General features: G+C 37.3%; 1 protein-coding gene across 2 annotated transcripts in view; it reads right to left on the bottom strand.

The window, feature by feature from the left end:
- Nucleotides 1–19102, bottom strand: part of LOC133644896 (oocyte zinc finger protein XlCOF6-like) — a 58130-nt gene extending 39028 nt beyond the window's left edge. The window contains exons 1-3 of one of the 2 annotated variants that reach the window (XM_062039651.1): nt 18724–19102; nt 15354–15731; nt 4212–4384 (exon numbers count right to left, since the gene is read on the bottom strand). In XM_062039651.1, coding sequence (XP_061895635.1) covers nt 4212–4384; nt 15354–15731; nt 18724–18817 — 645 coding nt within the window. In that variant the 5' untranslated portion in view covers nt 18818–19102. Of the gene's footprint in view, nt 1–2968; nt 4385–15353; nt 15732–18723 lie in introns of those variants that run through there. The other variant, XM_062039650.1, reaches the window with a different exon arrangement.
- Nucleotides 19103–19597: the final 495 nt, after the last annotated feature.

Genomic DNA, 19597 nt, shown 5'->3' with positions numbered 1-19597 from the left:
CCTCTTCTATATTTTCTCCATAGAGTTTAATTTGGATCTCGTTTTGTACTTTCCTCTTTGTAAAATGTATGACTTTTGTCTTTCCAACAGAGAATCTTAAACCCCACGCCGTTCCCCATTCTTGAACTTTATTTACCGCTTTTTGAATCTTCTTTTCTATATGATTAGTATTTCTAGCTCTCTTCCACATCACTCCATCGTCAGCAAACAGTGCCACATCCACTAACCCTTCCACTTCACTAAAAACTTCATTTATCATTATTGAAAATAATACTGGACTTATTATACTCCCTTGCGGGGTCCAGGAGGACTTTGAGATGGATAGCAGACGCGCTAGCCGCCGACCTCACCTTGACTTCCTCCGTCTCCCGGGGCCGCCAACCGCATCGGTGATCGGGTGAAGTCCTTCGTCGCTCCGTCGATCGCTGGAACGCAGGTGAGCACGGGTGTTGATGAGCAGATGAGGACTAGCAGGCGTAGGTGGATAGCTTATGTTTTTAGCATAGCTCTAGGTCCCGTAGCTAAGTTAGCTACAATGGCGTTGTTAGCAACAGCATTGTTAAGCTTCGCCAGGCTGGAAAGTATTAACCGTGTATTTACATGTCCATGGTTTAATAGTATTGTTGATCTTCTGTCTATCCTTCCAGTTAGGGATTTATTTATTTTGCTTATATCTGCATTTAAGTCAGATGCTATCACGTTAGCTCAGTAGCTAAAGTGCTTCACCAATGTATTGTCGTGGAGATAAAAGTCACTGTGAATGTCCATTTTGCGTTCTGGACTCTCATTTTCAAGAGGATATAGTATCCCAGGTGGTTTAAAATACAAATCCGTGATCCACAATAGAAAAAGGAGAGAGTGTGGAATCCAATGAACCAGCTTGTACCTAAGTTACGGTCAGAGCGAAAAAAGATACGTCCTGCACTGCACTCTAGTCTTTCACTCTCACGTTCCTCATCCACGAATCTTTCATCCTCGCTCAAATTAATGGGGTAATCGTCGCTTTCTCGGTCCGAATCGCTCTCGCTGCTGGTGTAAACAATGGGGAAATGTGAGGAGCCTTTCAACCTGTGACGTCACGCTACTTTCAACCTGTGACGTCACGCTACTTTCAACCTGTGACGTCACGCTACTTCCGGTACAGGCAAGGCTTTTTTATCAGCGACCAAAAGTTGCGAACTTTATCGTCGATGTTCTCTACTAAATCCTTTCAGCAAAAATATGGCAATATCGCGAAATGATCAAGTATGATACATAGAATGGATCTGCTATTCCCGTTTAAAGGCCTACTGAAATGAATTTTTTTTATTCAAACGATAAATTTCGCAACTTTTGGTCTCTGATAAAAAAAGCCTTGCCTGTACCGGAAGTAGCGTGACGTCACAGGTTGAAAGACTCCTCACATTTCCCCATTGTTTACACCAGCAGCGAGAGCGATTCGGACCGAGAAAGCGACGATTACCCCATTAATTTGAGTGAGGATAAAAGATTTGTGGATGAGGAACGTGAGAGTGAAAGACTAGAGTGCAGTGCAGGACGTATCTTTTTTCGCTCTGACCGTAACTTAGGTACAAGCTGGTTCATTGGATTCCACACTCTCTCCTTTTTCTATTGTGGATCACGGATTTGTATTTTAAACCACCTGGGATACTATATCCTCTTGAAAATGAGAGTCCAGAACGCGGAATGGACATTCACAGTGACTTTTATCTCCACGACAATACATCGGTGAAGCTCTTTAGCTACTGAGCTAACGTGATAGCATCGGGCTCAAATGCAGATAGAAACAAAATAAATAAACCCCTGACTGGAAGGATAGACAGAAGATCAACAATACTATTAAACCATGAACATGTAACTACACGGTTAATAGTTCTCAGCCTGGCAAAGCTTAACAATGCTGTTGCTAACGACGCCATTGAAGCTAACTTAGCAACCGGACCTCACAGAGCTATGATAAAAACATAAGCTATCCACCTACGCCAGCCAGCCCTCATCTGCTCATCAACACCCGTGCTCACCTGCGTTCCAGCGATCGACGGTGCGACGAAGGACTTCACCCGATCATCCGTGCGGTTGGTGGCTAGCGTCGGCTAGCGCGTCTGCTATCCAAGTCAAAGTCCTCCTGGTCGTGTTGCTGTAATCCGCCGCTAATACACCGATCCCACCTACAGCTTTCTTCTTTGCAGTCTTCATTGTTCATTAAACAAATTGCAAAAGATTCACCAACACAGATGTCCAGAATACTGTGGAATTATGAGATGAAAACAGAGATTTTTTGTATTAAATTCAATGGTGTACCAATACTTCCGTCGTTCTAGTGACGTCACGCGCATACGTCATCATACATAGACGTTTTCAACCGGATATTTCCCGGGAAATTTAAAATGTCACTTTATAAGTTAACCCGGCCCTATTGGCACGTGTTGCAATGTTAAGATTTCATCATTGATATATAAACTATCAGACTGCGTGGTCGCTAGTAGTGGCTTTCAGTAGGCCTTTCAATCTGCATTCTTAGTCTTATTATCAAGGAAAAATTAAGTCGCACTTATAATAAAACATTAATTCAAAGGTTTCCTCCAGTAGCAGACCGGTGATGATGATGGTGATGATGATGATGATGATGATGAAGATGAAGATGTACCTGTGCAAGTGAACAATTGGATCCACAAGGGACAACAACCCTTTCCACAGACTACACACACATCAGAAACATACATGTTAGAAGCCTACAACAATATATGTGAAGAAGACTTTAGTATTAAAAGTGAAGATGTGAGGTGAAATAAGTAGAAATGCAGCAATAAAAACAAGCAACTCCACTCACGATGGCTCTAAAGTTCAGTGATGTGTTGCTAACTTCAGCATTTTTCTTCTTTGTTGATGTTTTGCAGTAGTTAACATCCGTGATGTAACAATGCTGCTAATCTACCACAGTCCACATTTTGTTAACCATTTTATTCATTCATACTTTTAGTTGGATAATAACATCAATAAAATGCAGTGGAAAAATGTGTGGAAAAAAACAATGAAAATAATAAGATGTCCTCTCTTCAAAGATGAGAAAATAGAATAAAATAGTAGCTACATATATAATATTCAATACATGAACACAACTTAAACAGTGAGTACAGGCCAACATATAAGACTAGAAGATGAGAAGCACTACATACAACATCAAATATACATTCTTATTAAACATGCTGTGTTTTTAAACTACATTTAGCACAATCACTGTTTAAGTGTTTTTACATCCCTGCAGCTTCCATGACTGTTACACACTTGTGTCTACTGACCTGATTCTTAAACCTAAACCTTTTAACACACGCAGTGCATTTAAACGGTTTCTCTCCAGTGTGTGTTCTCATGTGTGTGCTCATGTTTTGCTTTTGGGAGAAACTCTTCTTACAAACAGAGCAAGTAAAAGGTTTCTCACCTGTGTGTGCTCTCATGTGTAATATCATGTTATTATTAGTGCTGAATCCTTTAGCACAAGCTGAGCAAGCAAAATGTTTCTCTCCAGTGTGTGTTCTCATGTGTCTGTCCATGTTTTCCTTTCTGGAGAAACTCTTCTTACAAACAGAGCAAGGAAAAGGTTTCTCACCTGTGTGTGTTCTCATGTGTGATATAAGTTCTGTCTTAGTGGTGAATCTTTTAGCACAAGCTGAGCAAGTAAAAGGTTTCTCTCCAGTGTGTGTTCTCATGTGTGTGGTCATGCATTCCTTTCTGGAGAAACTCTTCTTACAAACAGAGCAAGTAAAAGGTTTCTCACCTGTGTGTGTTCTCATGTGTGTGGTCATGTCATTCTTAGAGTTGAATCTTTTAGCACAAGCTGAGCAAGAAAAAGGTTTCTCTCCAGTGTGTGTTCTCATGTGTGTGGTTATGTAATGTTTTGTGGAGAAACTCTTCTTACAAACAGAGCAAATAAAAGGTTTCTCTCCAGTATGTATTCTCATGTGTTCTGTAAAATGACCCTTATGTCTAAATGATTTCCCACATTGAGAGCAGTCAAAGTGTTTGTTGTTAGTGTGATGTCTCGTATCACCATTAGAGTCATTTTGACTCTCCAAAGGTTTTTGGATGTGGTCACTGTGATCAGAAGAGTGTGACATCATGTGGTCCATGTCTGACAGTGGAGAGATGCTGTCTGGTTCTGACTTTATATCTTCACAATGCTCTCCATCAGCTTCTGTGATGTGTTGACTTACAAGCTCCGCCCCTCTGTTCTCCTCACTTTGACTGTGATGAAGCTGTAAGGACTGAGCTTCATCTTCATCATGAAGTTGCTCCTCTTTAATGTGGGAGGGGGCCTGTAGCTCCTTCTGTCCCACACTGGTGTGCCACTCCTCTTCATGACTCCCCGCTGACACCCGCTGGACGTCTGCAGAACAAATGAGGTGTTACTGTATGGAAGTTTGCAGTATTCAAACTATTGACATGTGAGCTAGGCCAAATAGACAGTGATGGGCAAGCTACCTGGACAATGTAGTAAGCTAAGCTACAAGTTACTCTCAATTAAATGTAGCTAAGCTATCCTCACAGAATTGTAGCATGCTACACTACAAGCTACACTGCAAAAGTAGCTTGCCACATCAAAGCTACATTTAACAGCATATATATATATATATATATATATATATATATATATATATATATATATATATATATATATATATATATATATATATATATATATATATATATATATATATACATATATATATATATATATACATATATATATATACATATATATATATATATATACATATATATATATATATATATATATATATATATATATATATATATATATATATATATATATATATATATATATATATATATATATATATATATATATATATATATATATATATATATATATATATATATTGGCCCACATGTATAATATCAATGTTTATGTTGTCCATGGAAAGAAGTTAGTAAGAAGCAAAAGAAAAACAACCAACCATGGATGACAAAAGGACTGAAAAATGCTTGTCACAAAAAAAAAGACATTATATGGAATATTAATAACACAGACATCTATAGAGGCAGAAAATAAGTATAATAAATATAAAAAGAAGCTAATTGGTATACTAGGAACATGTAAGAAGGAATACTACAGACAATTATTAAAGAAGAACAGAAACAACATGAGAGCAACATCCTAAATAGCATCATTAAAAATGCTGCTAAGAAAGATTACCCCCAGTACTTTCTACATGGAAATACAAAAAATGACAATATGAACCAAATAGTTGAACGTTTTAATGATGACTTTGTTAATATCGGTGTAAGAAAGATTCCCAAATGCAGATTATGGATCAGTTGAGGACTTGAGTGAGCTCATAGACAGAAATCCCAATTCCATGTTTCTTAAGAACGTGACAAAAGAAGAAATAATCCAAATTGTAAAACATTGTAAATCCAAGACCTCAAGCGACTGTCATGGAATAGATATGGTAACCATAAAAAAGGTTATAGAAGACATTTCAGAACCTCTGACATATATCAGCAACGTATCATTTCTAACCGGCAAATTCCCTGACAAAATGAAAATTGCAAAAGTCGTACCAATTTATAAGAATGGAGACATACACCAGTTTACTAACTACACACCAGTTTCATTACTTCCACCATTCTCCAAAATCATGGAAAAACTATTCAATAGCCGATTAGATTTATTTATTAACAAAAGTGGGACGCTGGTGGAGAACCAATATGGACTCCCAGCAAATACCTCAACATCCGGTCAACATATGTAATAACAAGTGTATGTAAGATATTGGAATGAATCAAAACAATGTATATATATATATATATATATATATATATATATATATATATATATATATATATATATATATATATATATATATATATATATAGATAGATAGATAGATAGATAGATAGATAGATAGATAGATAGATAGATAGATAGATAGATAGATAGAGAGAGAGAGAGAGAGAGAGAGAGCGAGAGCGCAATAACTTGAAGTAAATAATGAAGATTGAAAACCAATTACAAAAAACTAAATCCAAAACAAATTTACTAAAAGCTTACCTTTTTTTATATTTGCATAGTATGTATATATTATTAATGTTGTAATTAAAAATTCTTTATTTTTAAAAAAATGCTGGTTTTAAAGAGGTAGGCATTTTTTAGAGGTTGTCAAAAAGGTCACACATACAATAATGTGTGTGTGTGTGTGTGTGTGTGTGTGTGTGTGTGTGTGTGTGTGTGTGTGTGTGTGTGTGTGTGTGTGTGTGTGTGTGTGTGTGTGTGTGTGTGTGTGTGTGTGTGTGTGTGTGTGTGTGTGTGTTCTTGAGACATGAAGAAGGAAACGTATCTTCCATATGAGGAGGTGTGAACAAGTGATGACATAAATCATGGTCCCAATAACATTGCATCTAATACTAGAGTATGTGAACATTGCTCCAAAGTCACGATTTTTTGTTGATTTACTGTGCATAAAATATTAACATTGACAGGTGCAAAGGCAGCAATATATGATAAAACAAGACGGCAGCTAAAGAAGGACTTCCCTATTCATCCCCCTCTGGTCAACATATGTAATAACAAGTGTGAGTAAGAAATTGAAATGTGCCTCCTTTGGCCAAAATGTATCAAATAAATATGTATATAGAGACATACTGTAATAACTTGAAGTAAATAATGAAGATTAAAAAACAATTACAAACAAAACATTTAAAACAAAACTTATTAAATTTAACTAAAAGCTTACCTTGTTTATATTTGCATAGTATGTATATATTAATGTTGTAAATACACATCTTTATACATCTAGAAAGGGTGGTCCTAAAGAAGTAGGCACTGTCACATCTAATAGAGAGCCAAATACTAGAGTCTGTGAACATTGCTCCAAAGTCAAGATTTGTTGTTGATTTAATGTGCATACAAAAGTGAACATTGACAGGTGCAAAGGCAGAAATATATGATAAAACAAGACGGCAGCTAAAGAAGGACTTCCCTATTCATCCCCAAAAAACCTGCCAGGTGAGCAGCTGGTTTTACCACTTCTGGTGCTGACATAAGACAACCTGCGTCCCATATGTTTATTTTAATGAAATAAGTTTATTTCCATCATATAATCAACCATCAACCATTCTGTGTGAGCAGTTTAACAGTACAGATGATACATATTTAACAATCATACACATTTACACACAAAAAGAAAAGAAAAGAAAAAGGAATAGGCTGAAGCCAAAGCTTATATTTGGGGGGATTACCCCCAATACTTCTTAGACGGAAACACAAAAAATGACAACATGAAGGAAGTAGTTGAAAGCTTCAATAATTACTTTGTAAATATTGGACCAAAATTGGAAGAAAGGATTCCAGACCCAGTTTCAATTGATGACTATAATGATACCATAGAGCCAAATCCCAACTCCATGTTCCTCAGTAATGTGACACAGGAGGAAATAGTTATAATCCTGTAATCTAAGACTTCAACTGATTGTAATGGAATTGATATGGAAACCATAAAAAAGGTTCTAGAAGAGATCTCAGGACCATTCATGTATATTAGTAACCTATCATTTCAAATACCCAAACACAATGAAAATAGCTAAAGTTGCACCAATTTATAAGACTGGAGACAAACACCAATTTACAAATTATAGACCTGTTTCTTTACTTCCACAGTTTTCTAAAATCATTGAAAAAGTGTCCAATAACAGATGAGAGAGTTTCACAAACAAATGTAGAATACTAGAAGAGAACCAATATGGATACACAGCTAATGTTTCAACTTTGATGGCTTTAATTGAAATGAGCAATGCAATAGATAGTACAAAATGTGCAGCAGCAGTGTTGTTGGATCTAACTAAAGCATTTGACACAATTAATCACAATATTTTCATCCAAAAACTAGAAGGATATGGCATCAGAGGGTTGGTCTTAAACTGGATAAGAAGTTATTTAACCAACAGGAAACAATACGTGAAGCTAGGCCAACACACTTCTACAACACTAAATATATCCTGTGGTGTACCTCAGGGATCAATACTAGGACCTACATTATTCAATCTCTATATAAATGACATTTGTAAAGATACAAAAGATTTAAAGTTAGTATTATTTGCGGATGAAACAACAGTGTTTTGTTCAGGAGAAAACACACAGAAGATAAAACAAATAATAACAGAAGAAATGAACACATTAAAAAGATGCTTTGACAATCTTTGAATCTCAGTAAAAGTAAAATAATGCTATTTGGTAACAGTAGAAAAGAAAGTCAAACACAAATACAAATAGACGGAATATAAATTGAAAGAGTAAATGAAACCAAATGTCTAGGTATAATAATTGATGATAAATTGAACTGGAAATCTCTTGTAAAAAATATACAACATAAAGTAGCAAGAAACACGTCAATAATGAATAAAGCAGAACATGTTCTAGACCAAAAATGACTTCATATTCTCTACTGCTCACTAGTGTTACATATCTGACTTATTGTGTAGAAATATGGGAAATAAGTACAAAAGTACACTTCATTCATTAACTGTGTTACAGGGGCGGTATAGCTCGGTTGGTAGAGCGGCCGTGCCAGCAACTTGAGGGTTGCAGGTTCGATCCCCGCTTCCGCCATCCTAGTCACTGCCGTTGTGTCCTTGGGCAAGACACTTTACCCACCTGCTCCCAGTGCCACCCACACTGGTTTAAATGTAACTTAGATATTGGGTTTCACAATGTAAAGCGCTTTGAGTCACTTGAGAAAAAGCGCTATATAAATGTAATTCATTTCACTACAAAAAAGATGAGTTATAATAATACATCATGTTGGATATAGACAACATACAAACACTTTATTTATTCAATCACAAATACTGAAATTCCACCACATAGTGAATTTGCAAACAGCTAAAATGATACACAAAGCAAACTATAACCTGCTAGCCAAGAACGTACAACAATTCTCAACTAAAGAGGAGGAATATAATCTTAGAGAAAAATGTAATTTAAAACATTTGTATGCACGTCCAACACTTAAGACCTTCAGTATATCAGTATGTGGAATTAAATGATGGAATGGATGAAGCAAAGCAATCAAACAATGTACTAATATGATCCACTTCAAGAAACTCTTCACACTTAAAGTGTTTACAAAGTACAAAGAAGAAGAACCATGATAAACATTCTCAATTTATTTCATCCATCATTCATTTTCTACATCATCTTACTCATCTCACCATATGAAATATAACTTACTCAACTCATTATTATTGATTTATTTTTACTGTGATTACTTATGGAGTATATTGTGAATACATTGAGAACAGGAAGTCAACAAAAGTGTTAGCAACTGTTATGTCAAAGAAAAGGGGTAGGATTAAATAAGCTCTGCTTCTTCCTACTCCTTTTCCAACATGTTGAATAGACAAACTGGTAATTGTGATGTATCATGTTGTATACATGCATGTGTGATGTATCATGTTGTATGCAGGCATGTGTGATGTATCATGTTGTATGCATGCATGTGTGATGTATCATGTTGTATGCATGCATGTGTGATGTATCATGTTGTATGCATGCATGTGTGATGTATCATGTTGTATGCATGCATGTGTGATGTATCATGTTGTATGCATGCATGTGTGATGTATCATGTTGTATGCATGCATGTGTGATGTATCATGTTGTATGCATGCATGTGTGATGTATCATGTTGTATGCATACATGTGTGATGTATCATGTTGTATGCATGCATGTGTGATGTATCATGTTGTATACATGCATGTGTGATGTATCATGTTGTATGCATGCATGTGTGATGTATCATGTTGTATGCATGCATGTGTGATGTATCATGTTGTATGCAGGCATGTGTGATGTATCATGTTGTATGCATGCATGTGTGATGTATCATGTTGTATGCATGCATGTGTGATGTATCATGTTGTATGCATGCATGTGTGATGTATCATGTTGTATGCATGCATGTGTGATGTATCATGTTGTATGCATGCATGTGTGATGTATCATGTTGTATGCATACATGTGTGATGTATCATGTTGTATGCATGCATGTGTGATGTATCATGTTGTATACATGCATGTGTGATGTATCATGTTGTATGCATGCATGTGTGATGTATCATGTTGTATGCATGCATGTGTGATGTATCATGTTGTATGCATGCATGTGTGATGTATCATGTTGTATGCATGCATGTGTGATGTATCATGTTGTATGCATGCATGTGTGATGTATCATGTTGTATGCATGCATGTGTGATGTATCATGTTGTATGCATACATGTGTGATGTATCATGTTGTATGCATGCATGTGTGATGTATCATGTTGTATGCATGCATGTGTGATGTATCATGTTGTATGCAGGCATGTGTGATGTATCATGTTGTATGCATGCATGTGTGATGCATCATGTTGTATGCATGCATGTGTGATGTATCATGTTGTATGCAAGCATGTGTGATGTATCATGTTTTATGCATGCATGTGTGATGTATCATGTTGTATGCATGCATGTGTGATGTATCATGTTGTATGCATGCATGTGTGATGTATCATGTTGTATGCATGCATGTGTGATGTATCATGTTGTATGCATGCATGTGTGATGTATCATGTTGTATGCAGGCATGTGTGATGTCTCATGTTGTATGCATGCATGTGTGATGTATCATGTTGTATGCATGCATGTGTGATGTATCATGTTGTATGCATGCATGTGTGATGTATCATGTTGTATGCATGCATGTGTGATGTATCATGTTGTATACATGCATGTGTGATGTATCATGTTGTATGCATGCATGTGTGATGTATCATGTTGTATGCATGCATGTGTGATGTATCATGTTGTATGCATGCATGTGTGATGTATCATGTTGTATGCATGCATGTGTGATGTATCATGTTGTATGCATGCATGTGTGATGTATCATGTTGTATACATGCATGTGTGATGTATCATGTTGTATGCATGCATGTGTGATGTATCATGTTGTATGCATGCATGTGTGATGTATCATGTTGTATGCATGCATGTGTGATGTATCATGTTGTATGCATGCATGTGTGATGTATCATGTTGTATGCATGCATGTGTGATGTATCATGTTGTATACATGCATGTGTGATGTATCATGTTGTATGCATGCATGTGTGATGTATCATGTTGTATGCATGCATGTGTGATGTATCATGTTGTATGCATGCATGTGTGATGTATCATGTTGTATGCATGCATGTGTGATGTATCATGTTGTATGCATGCATGTGTGATGTATCATGTTGTATGCATGCATGTGTGATGTATCATGTTGTATGCATGCATGTGTGATGTATCATGTTGTATGCATGCATGTGTGATGTATCATGTTGTATGCATGCATGTTCCAAGTCAAGTCAAGTCAACTAACACTTGGTGGACATTCAAGCCACAAAATGCAAATGGAGTATTGTTGGTGTATTTTGGATGGTTATAGAGGACCTCCCATTGGCTCCATTGCAAGTGGACTTTTATTTACATTTATGAGTTACAATTAGGGCTGGGTGATACATGGAATATACTGGATATATCGTGGGTTTGTCTCTGTGCGATATAGAAAATGACTATATGGTGATATTGGAGTATACGTTCTCACACAGTTGCTTTTAGCTGCAGGCATTACACTACAGGCTCTTCTCACTCTTTCTTGTCTCTCCTTCTCACAGAGACATAAAACAAGCGCACCTTCTTACATACGTCACATACTGTCACGTGTGCAACGTCATACGCTCTCACGGAGCAGACAGGTAGCGACATGGTAACGTTAGCTGTGGTGCGAGTGGTAATACGAGAGAAAGAAGGTGCCAATCTGGTAACAAATGAAGGAATAATTAATTCCCAAGACAAACAGCAGGGGGTCCATCGTCTGGCGGTGGTTTGGCTTCAAGCAGGTAGATGGTGGACAAGTATGCGGCAAAAGCATTGCTACAAAAAGTAGCAGCACTGCTAATGTAGCATCATTTGAAAAGTCACCCGCTAGAGAATGAAGAGTGCTTGAAACTCTGCATGTCAACATCTCCGTTCAGTGCCACACCCACAAAATGCCCAAGCAACCATTTCCACATCAACACCGTATGAAACAAATAGTCAACAACAGAAGGAGATAACATCCGCAGGAACCTACCACATAGTGAAGGACATACACTATTTGATGTACTATTATGCAGCTCATTTTTATTTGACACTTATTGAAATATCTTGTGTGACATCATGCACAAAAGTGCACTTTATTTGTTTTAAACTATTGTAGTGGCGTTCTGTACAAAAAGTGCACTTTAATTTAGTGTAGTTTTGATATGTCATCTTAGTGACATCATGCACAAAAGTGCACTAATAGCTTGTTTTAAAATGTCTCTGACAATCTTGCACTTTCTGTTTTGAAATGACATGAATGTTTGTGCCACTGCTTAATAACTGTTTCATAAATACACTTTTGCTAAATTGACTTAGTTGTGGTTTCCCTCTCTGCATGGAAGTTTAAAAGTAGCATATATTAATGCAGTATGAAGAAGAATGTTTTAATGTAGACACATAGAATCATCATACTGCTGTGATTATATGCATCAAGTGTTCATTCAAGGCTAAGGCAAAATATCCACATATATATGGTGTATCGTGACATGGACTAAACATATCCACATATATATGGTGTATCGTGACATGGACTAAACATATCCACATATATATGGTGTATGGTGACATGGACTAAACATATCCACATATATATGGTGTATCGTGACATGGACTAAACATATCCACATATATATGGTGTATGGTGACATGGACTAAACATATCCACATATATATGGTGTATCGTGACATGGACTAAACATATCCACATATATATGGTGTATCGTGACATGGACTAAACATATCCACATATATATGGTGTATCGTGACATGGCCTAAACATATCCACATATATATGGTGTATCGTGACATGGACTAAACATATCCACATATATATGGTGTATGGTGACATGGACTAAACATATCCACATATATATGGTGTATCGTGACATGGACTAAACATATCCACATATATATGGTGTATGGTGACATGGACTAAACATATCCACATATATATGGTGTATCGTGACATGGACTAAACATATCCACATATATATGGTGTATGGTGACATGGACTAAACATATCCACATATATATGGTGTATCGTGACATGGACTAAACATATCCACATATATATGGTGTATCATGACATGGACTAAACATATCCACATATATATGGTGTATCGTGACATGGACTAAACATATCCACATATATATGGTGTATGGTGACATGGACTAAACATATCCACATATATATGGTGTATCGTGACATGGACTAAACATATCCACATATATATGGTGTATGGTGACATGGACTAAACATATCCACATATATATGGTGTATGGTGACATGGACTAAACATATCCACATATATATGGTGTATCGTGACATGGACTAAACATATCCACATATATATGGTGTATCGTGACATGGACTAAACATATCCACATATATATGGTGTATCGTGACATGGACTAAACATATCCACATATATATGGTGTATGGTGACATGGACTAAACATATCCACATATATATGGTGTATCGTGACATGGACTAAACATATCCACATATATATGGTGTATCGTGACATGGACTAAACATATCCACATATATATGGTGTATCATGACATGGACTAAACATATCCACATATATATGGTGTATCGTGACATGGACTAAACATATCCACATATATATGGTGTATGGTGACATGGACTAAACATATCCACATATATATGGTGTATCGTGACATGGACTAAACATATCCACATATATATGGTGTATCATGACATGGACTAAACATATCCACATATATATGGTGTATCGTGACATGGACTAAACATATCCACATATATATGGTGTATGGTGACATGGACTAAACATATCCACATATATATGGTGTATCATGACATGGACTAAACATATCCACATATATATGGTGTATCGTGACATGGACTAAACATATCCACATATATATGGTGTATGGTGACATGGACTAAACATATCCACATATATATGGTGTATCATGACATGGACTAAACATATCCACATATATATGGTGTATCATGACATGGACTAAACATATCCACATATATATGGTGTATCGTGACATGGACTAAACATATCCACATATATATGGTGTATGGTGACATGGACTAAACATATCCACATATATATGGTGTATCGTGACATGGACTAAACATATCCACATATATATGGTGTATCGTGACATGGCCTAAACATATCCACATATATATGGTGTATGGTGACATGGACTAAACATATCCACATATATATGGTGTATCGTGACATGGACTAAACATATCCACATATATATGGTGTATGGTGACATGGACTAAACATATCCACATATATATGGTGTATCGTGACATGGACTAAACATATCCACATATATATGGTGTATCGTGACATGGACTAAACATATCCACATATATATGGTGTATCATGACATGGACTAAACATATCCACATATATATGGTGTATCGTGACATGGACTAAACATATCCACATATATATGGTGTATGGTGACATGGACTAAACATATCCACATATATATGGTGTATGGTGACATGGACTAAACATATCCACATATATATGGTGTATGGTGACATGGACTAAACATATCCACATATATATGGTGTATGGTGACATGGACTAAACATATCCACATATATATGGTGTATGGTGACATGGACTAAACATATCCACATATATATGGTGTATCATGACATGGACTAAACATATCCACATATATATGGTGTATCGTGACATGGACTAAACATATCCACATATATATGGTGTATGGTGACATGGACTAAACATATCCACATATATATGGTGTATGGTGACATGGACTAAACATATCCACATATATATGGTGTATGGTGACATGGACTAAACATATCCACATATATATGGTGTATGGTGACATGGACTAAACATATCCACATATTAATAAAAGGCCATATCACCCAGTACTTAGAATGTGATTTTTTTTTATATATATCCACCATCATGTCTTTTATAATGATTGTGAACGATGGAAAAATTGCCCCAAAAAGTGCAGTTCCCCTCTAAATTGCAATGATTAGATTTAAGACTTGAAGTGTATGAGCATGAAGTGATGAAGCCTACTTGGATGAGTGTTCTAAGACAAAGTGAACAGTCCAGTTGTGATGGATTGAGAATAAAATGATATGTGCTTACTTGGACTGTGATGAAGCTGTGAGGACTCAGGTGCTTTGTCTTCATGCTCTTCAGTCTTCACAGAGACAACAGTCAGTGGAAACTTGCTGACATCATCCTCCTCTTCCTCTTTCATGTGTGGATCCTCCTCTTCCTCTTTAATGTAGGTGGGCTGTGGATCATCATCTTCCTCTTTAATGTAGGTGGGCTGTGGATCCTCTTCTTCCTCTTTAATGTAGGTGGGCTGTGGATCATCCTCTTCCTCTTTAATGTGGGTGGGCTGTAGATCATCATCTTCCTCTTTAATGTGGGTGGGCTGTGGATCATCCTCTTCCTCTTTAATGTGGGTGGGCTGTGGATCCTCCTCTTCCTCTTTAATGTGAAGGGGCTGCTGGACGTCTGTTGGGTAAATAAGTACATAAGATAAAGAGAGAATAGAAATAGTTTTGGACTGACACTATTAACACAATGACATTATTTGTGTTCTTTTGTGTTAAAAGTGTGTAACAAAACAACCAATAAAACACGGGAAATACTTCCTTTTGTCCCAGCCACTAAAATTAATTCAAAAGTGAGTACAAAAACAGACTTGGAAATTTGATGAGGAGCAAGTTTTTTTTATAAGTACACGGCAGCATTGATTGAGGCATTCTTAACTTTACACTCACTGATATAAAGTGTGTAAATATTGTATTCTGTATACGGTCTATGATACCTAAACTTTATCTCTAAACTTAACCATAATTTGTGGTGTAGAATGACCTCTGGAACTCAAGATAGTTCCACATGTCTGGGAACGCCACCGACGGATAATCCTTGATATTACTCAACAAATCTTTAGGGATCTATTCCGTTTCATAATTAGTTTTTTTCTCGTATCTGCTTTTCGCAGGAAGATCTAGGCCAGGGGTGTTTAAACTAATTTTAGATGGGGGGCCACATGGAGGAAGATCTACTCCAAGTTGGCCGGACTGGTAAAATCACGGCAAGATAACGTAAAAATAAAGACAACTGCAGATTGTTTTCTTTGTTTAAAAATACAACAAACACATTCTGAAAATGTACAAATCATAATGTTTTTTTTTTTTACATATAATAGTATTCTATATTTAGTTGTCCTTTTTTACACTTTCAGAATCAATGATGTGATAATGTTCATCAGTCAACTCATTGGTGTTCATTTTCAATCTATAAAGATAAATAATAATATCAAAATCAAATTACAGGATGTTATTGATGTAGTTTGCTCATTTTCCCCGACTGGTGCGCTAACATCATGTATTTTAGTTGTGTTTTACATATGTAGCATCGTCTACAAAGATACAAAGAATTGCTATTGCGACATCTAGTGGACACATTTAGAACAGCAGTTTCTTTCATTCAAAACTTTTGACTCATTTTTGTACTTAGCAAACTCATTCCGCGGGCTGGATAAAACCTTTTGGAGGGCCTGATCCGGCCCGTGGGCCGTATGTTTGACGCCCCTGATCTAGGCCCTTTGTGTATTCAGAGAGTTGCTAGCTGCACAGCAACCATCTTGGCTTGGTTGACCACCACGTTTTTCACTTACCGGAAGAAGTCACTTGACTGAATACAAATACATCAGGTTCAAACACGGAACTATCTATTAAACGAGACAAGAAGCAAGGAATCAGGCAGAGACAGAGTTCAATTTTGCTCATGAGGAGAAACGTTTGGAGCTGCACATTCAGTTAAAGGCCTACTGAAAGCCACTACTACCGACCACGCAGTCTGATAGTTTATATATCAATGATGAAATCTTAACATTGCAACACATGCCAATACGGCTGGGTTAACTTATAAAGTGACATTTTAAATTTCCCTGGGAACTTCCGGTTGAAAACGTCTATGTATGATGACGTTTGCGCGTGACGTCAATGGTTGAAGCGGAAGTATTGGGACACATTGTATCACAATACAAACAGCTTTGTTTTCATCGCAAAATTCCACAGTATTCTGGACATCTATGTTGGTGAATCTTTTGCAATTTGTTTAATGAACAATGGAGACTGCAAAGAAGAAAGCTGTAGGTGGGATCGGTGTATTAGCGGCTGGCTGCAGCAACACAACCAGGAGGACTTTGACTTGGATAGCAGACGCGCTATCGACGCTAGCCGCCGACCGCATCGATGATCGGGTGAAGTCCTTCGTCGCGCCGTCGATCGCTTGAACGCAGGTGAGCACAGGTGTTGATGAGCAGATGAGGGCTGGCGTAGGTGGAGCGCTCTAAGTTAGCTTCAATGGCGTTGTTAGCAGCAGCATTGCTAGGCTTCGACAGGCGGCACAGCATTAACCGTGTAGTTACAGGCGGGGTTTGGTGGTAGCGGGGGTGTATAATGTAGCCCGGAAGAGTTAGAACTGCATGGGATTCTGGGTATTTGTTCTGTTGTGTTTATGTTGTGTTACAGTGCGGATGTTCTCCCGAAATGTGTTTGTCATTCTTGTTTGGTGTGGGTTCACAGTGTGGTGCATATTAGTAAGAGTGTTAAAGTTGTTTATATGGCCACCCTCAGTGTGACCTGTATGGCTGTTGACCAAGTATGCCTTGCAGGCACTCATGTGTGCATACAACATGTAACTGGGCTGGCACGCTGTTTGTACAGGTTGTAGAGGGCGCTAAAGGCAGTGCCATCACGGCACGCCCTTATTACTGTTGTTAGGGTGAAAATCAGCAGACATTCGTGAGAATAGTTACCCTGAAATTCGGGAGTCTCCCAGAAAAATCGGGAGGGTTGGCAAGTATGACGCTGTCAAGCGCCATTCATATAAAACTCGCCGGCCGCGCTAACATTAAATGTTCATATTAAGGTGCGGGCCGCGTGTCTGGTTTATACATAGCACAAAGCAAAAAAAAAACTTTGTATGGAGTGTTTTTTCATTTTAAATTTCAAAAGAGTTTGGTGGCTCCCATTGTTTTCTTTAATTTGTGGAACGGGTCAAAATGGCTCTTTGAGTGGTAAAGGTTGCCGACCCCTGTAGTAGGTTAATGGCTGCACCAATATGAAGGAAATAACAGGTCAGTATAGCTTTTACACACATAAATAACTTGTCAAACCTGCCAGCTAGCAGGCTAGGTTTACTTTATCTTACCTCTTTATATTTGGAGGTAAAACTCTCGAGGAGTTTGCACTTAACCTGCTCTCTGGAATATTCCCCCGGTGACTGTGTGACTTTTGTGTAAACATGTTGATACACATTGTTACACGCTGAGAGGAACATCAACCTCTCATAAATATTGTCTGGTTTTTATGAACAACATAAAACAATCAGCGCATCATCCAATTCATCTTCCTATAGACAATCTATTGAAGAATAGTGTTAATAATAAATATAAAGTTAGTAAAGATGTGAGAGTAAGAAGTAAACAAACCTGTTGTGTGTAACACAACTTGATGTTGTCGCTCCTTCTCCTCTTTTGTTGGACTAAGTTCCTCCTCGTACTCTGCTATGGTTCTTTCGCACATTTTCACACAATCACAACACTTTACACTCACACTTGATCTCTGCTTAGCGATGTCTTTTCATCACTTCTTTGTTAGCAGCTAACAAGCTAAGCTAACTAGCAAGCTAAGCTAGCATCAAAGTGCGCTCAAACTAATATACAAACAGTTATTAATGAATAGAGTGTAATAAAGGACATATATGTGTACATGGACGCACAGATTAAGAACACTGCAATAACGTCTTCACCGTCAGACGCCATCTTGCTTTATCCTCGCCGTGTTTGCTTCGCGCGCAGTCTTGTCAGATCTCGCGAGAGAAACAAGTAACCAGCTCTCGTCCCCATATACATGTTATAAGTAGACACAGCATTGGCTGCTGTGACGCGAGAAATTGGGCCGCCATCTTGAAGTGGTGATGAGGAGCCAGCGAGCAGCCTAAACTGACAGTTGACAGGTAGAAAACAAAGATGCTAAAACAAAGAGGCTAAACTGACAGTTGACAGGTAGAAAACAAAGATGCTAAAACAAAGAGGCTAAACTGACAGTTGACAGGTAGAAAACAAAGATGCTAAAACAAAGATGCTAAACTGACAGTTGACAGATAGAAAACAAAGATTCTAAACGGACAGTTGACAGGTAGAAAACAAAGACGCTAAACTGACAGTTGACAGGTAGAAAACAAAGATGCTAAACTGACAGTTGACAGGTAGAAAACAAAGATGCTAAACTGACAGTTGACAGGTAGAAAACAAAGATGCTAAACTGACAGTTGACAGGTAGAAAACAAAGATGCTAAACTGA

The sequence above is a fragment of the Entelurus aequoreus genome, linkage group LG28 (assembly GCF_033978785.1).
Source record: "Entelurus aequoreus isolate RoL-2023_Sb linkage group LG28, RoL_Eaeq_v1.1, whole genome shotgun sequence".
Taxonomy (NCBI): domain Eukaryota; kingdom Metazoa; phylum Chordata; class Actinopteri; order Syngnathiformes; family Syngnathidae; genus Entelurus; species Entelurus aequoreus.
Note: the sequence above shows the minus strand (reverse complement) of the source record. Positions and strands in the feature narration are given on the sequence as shown.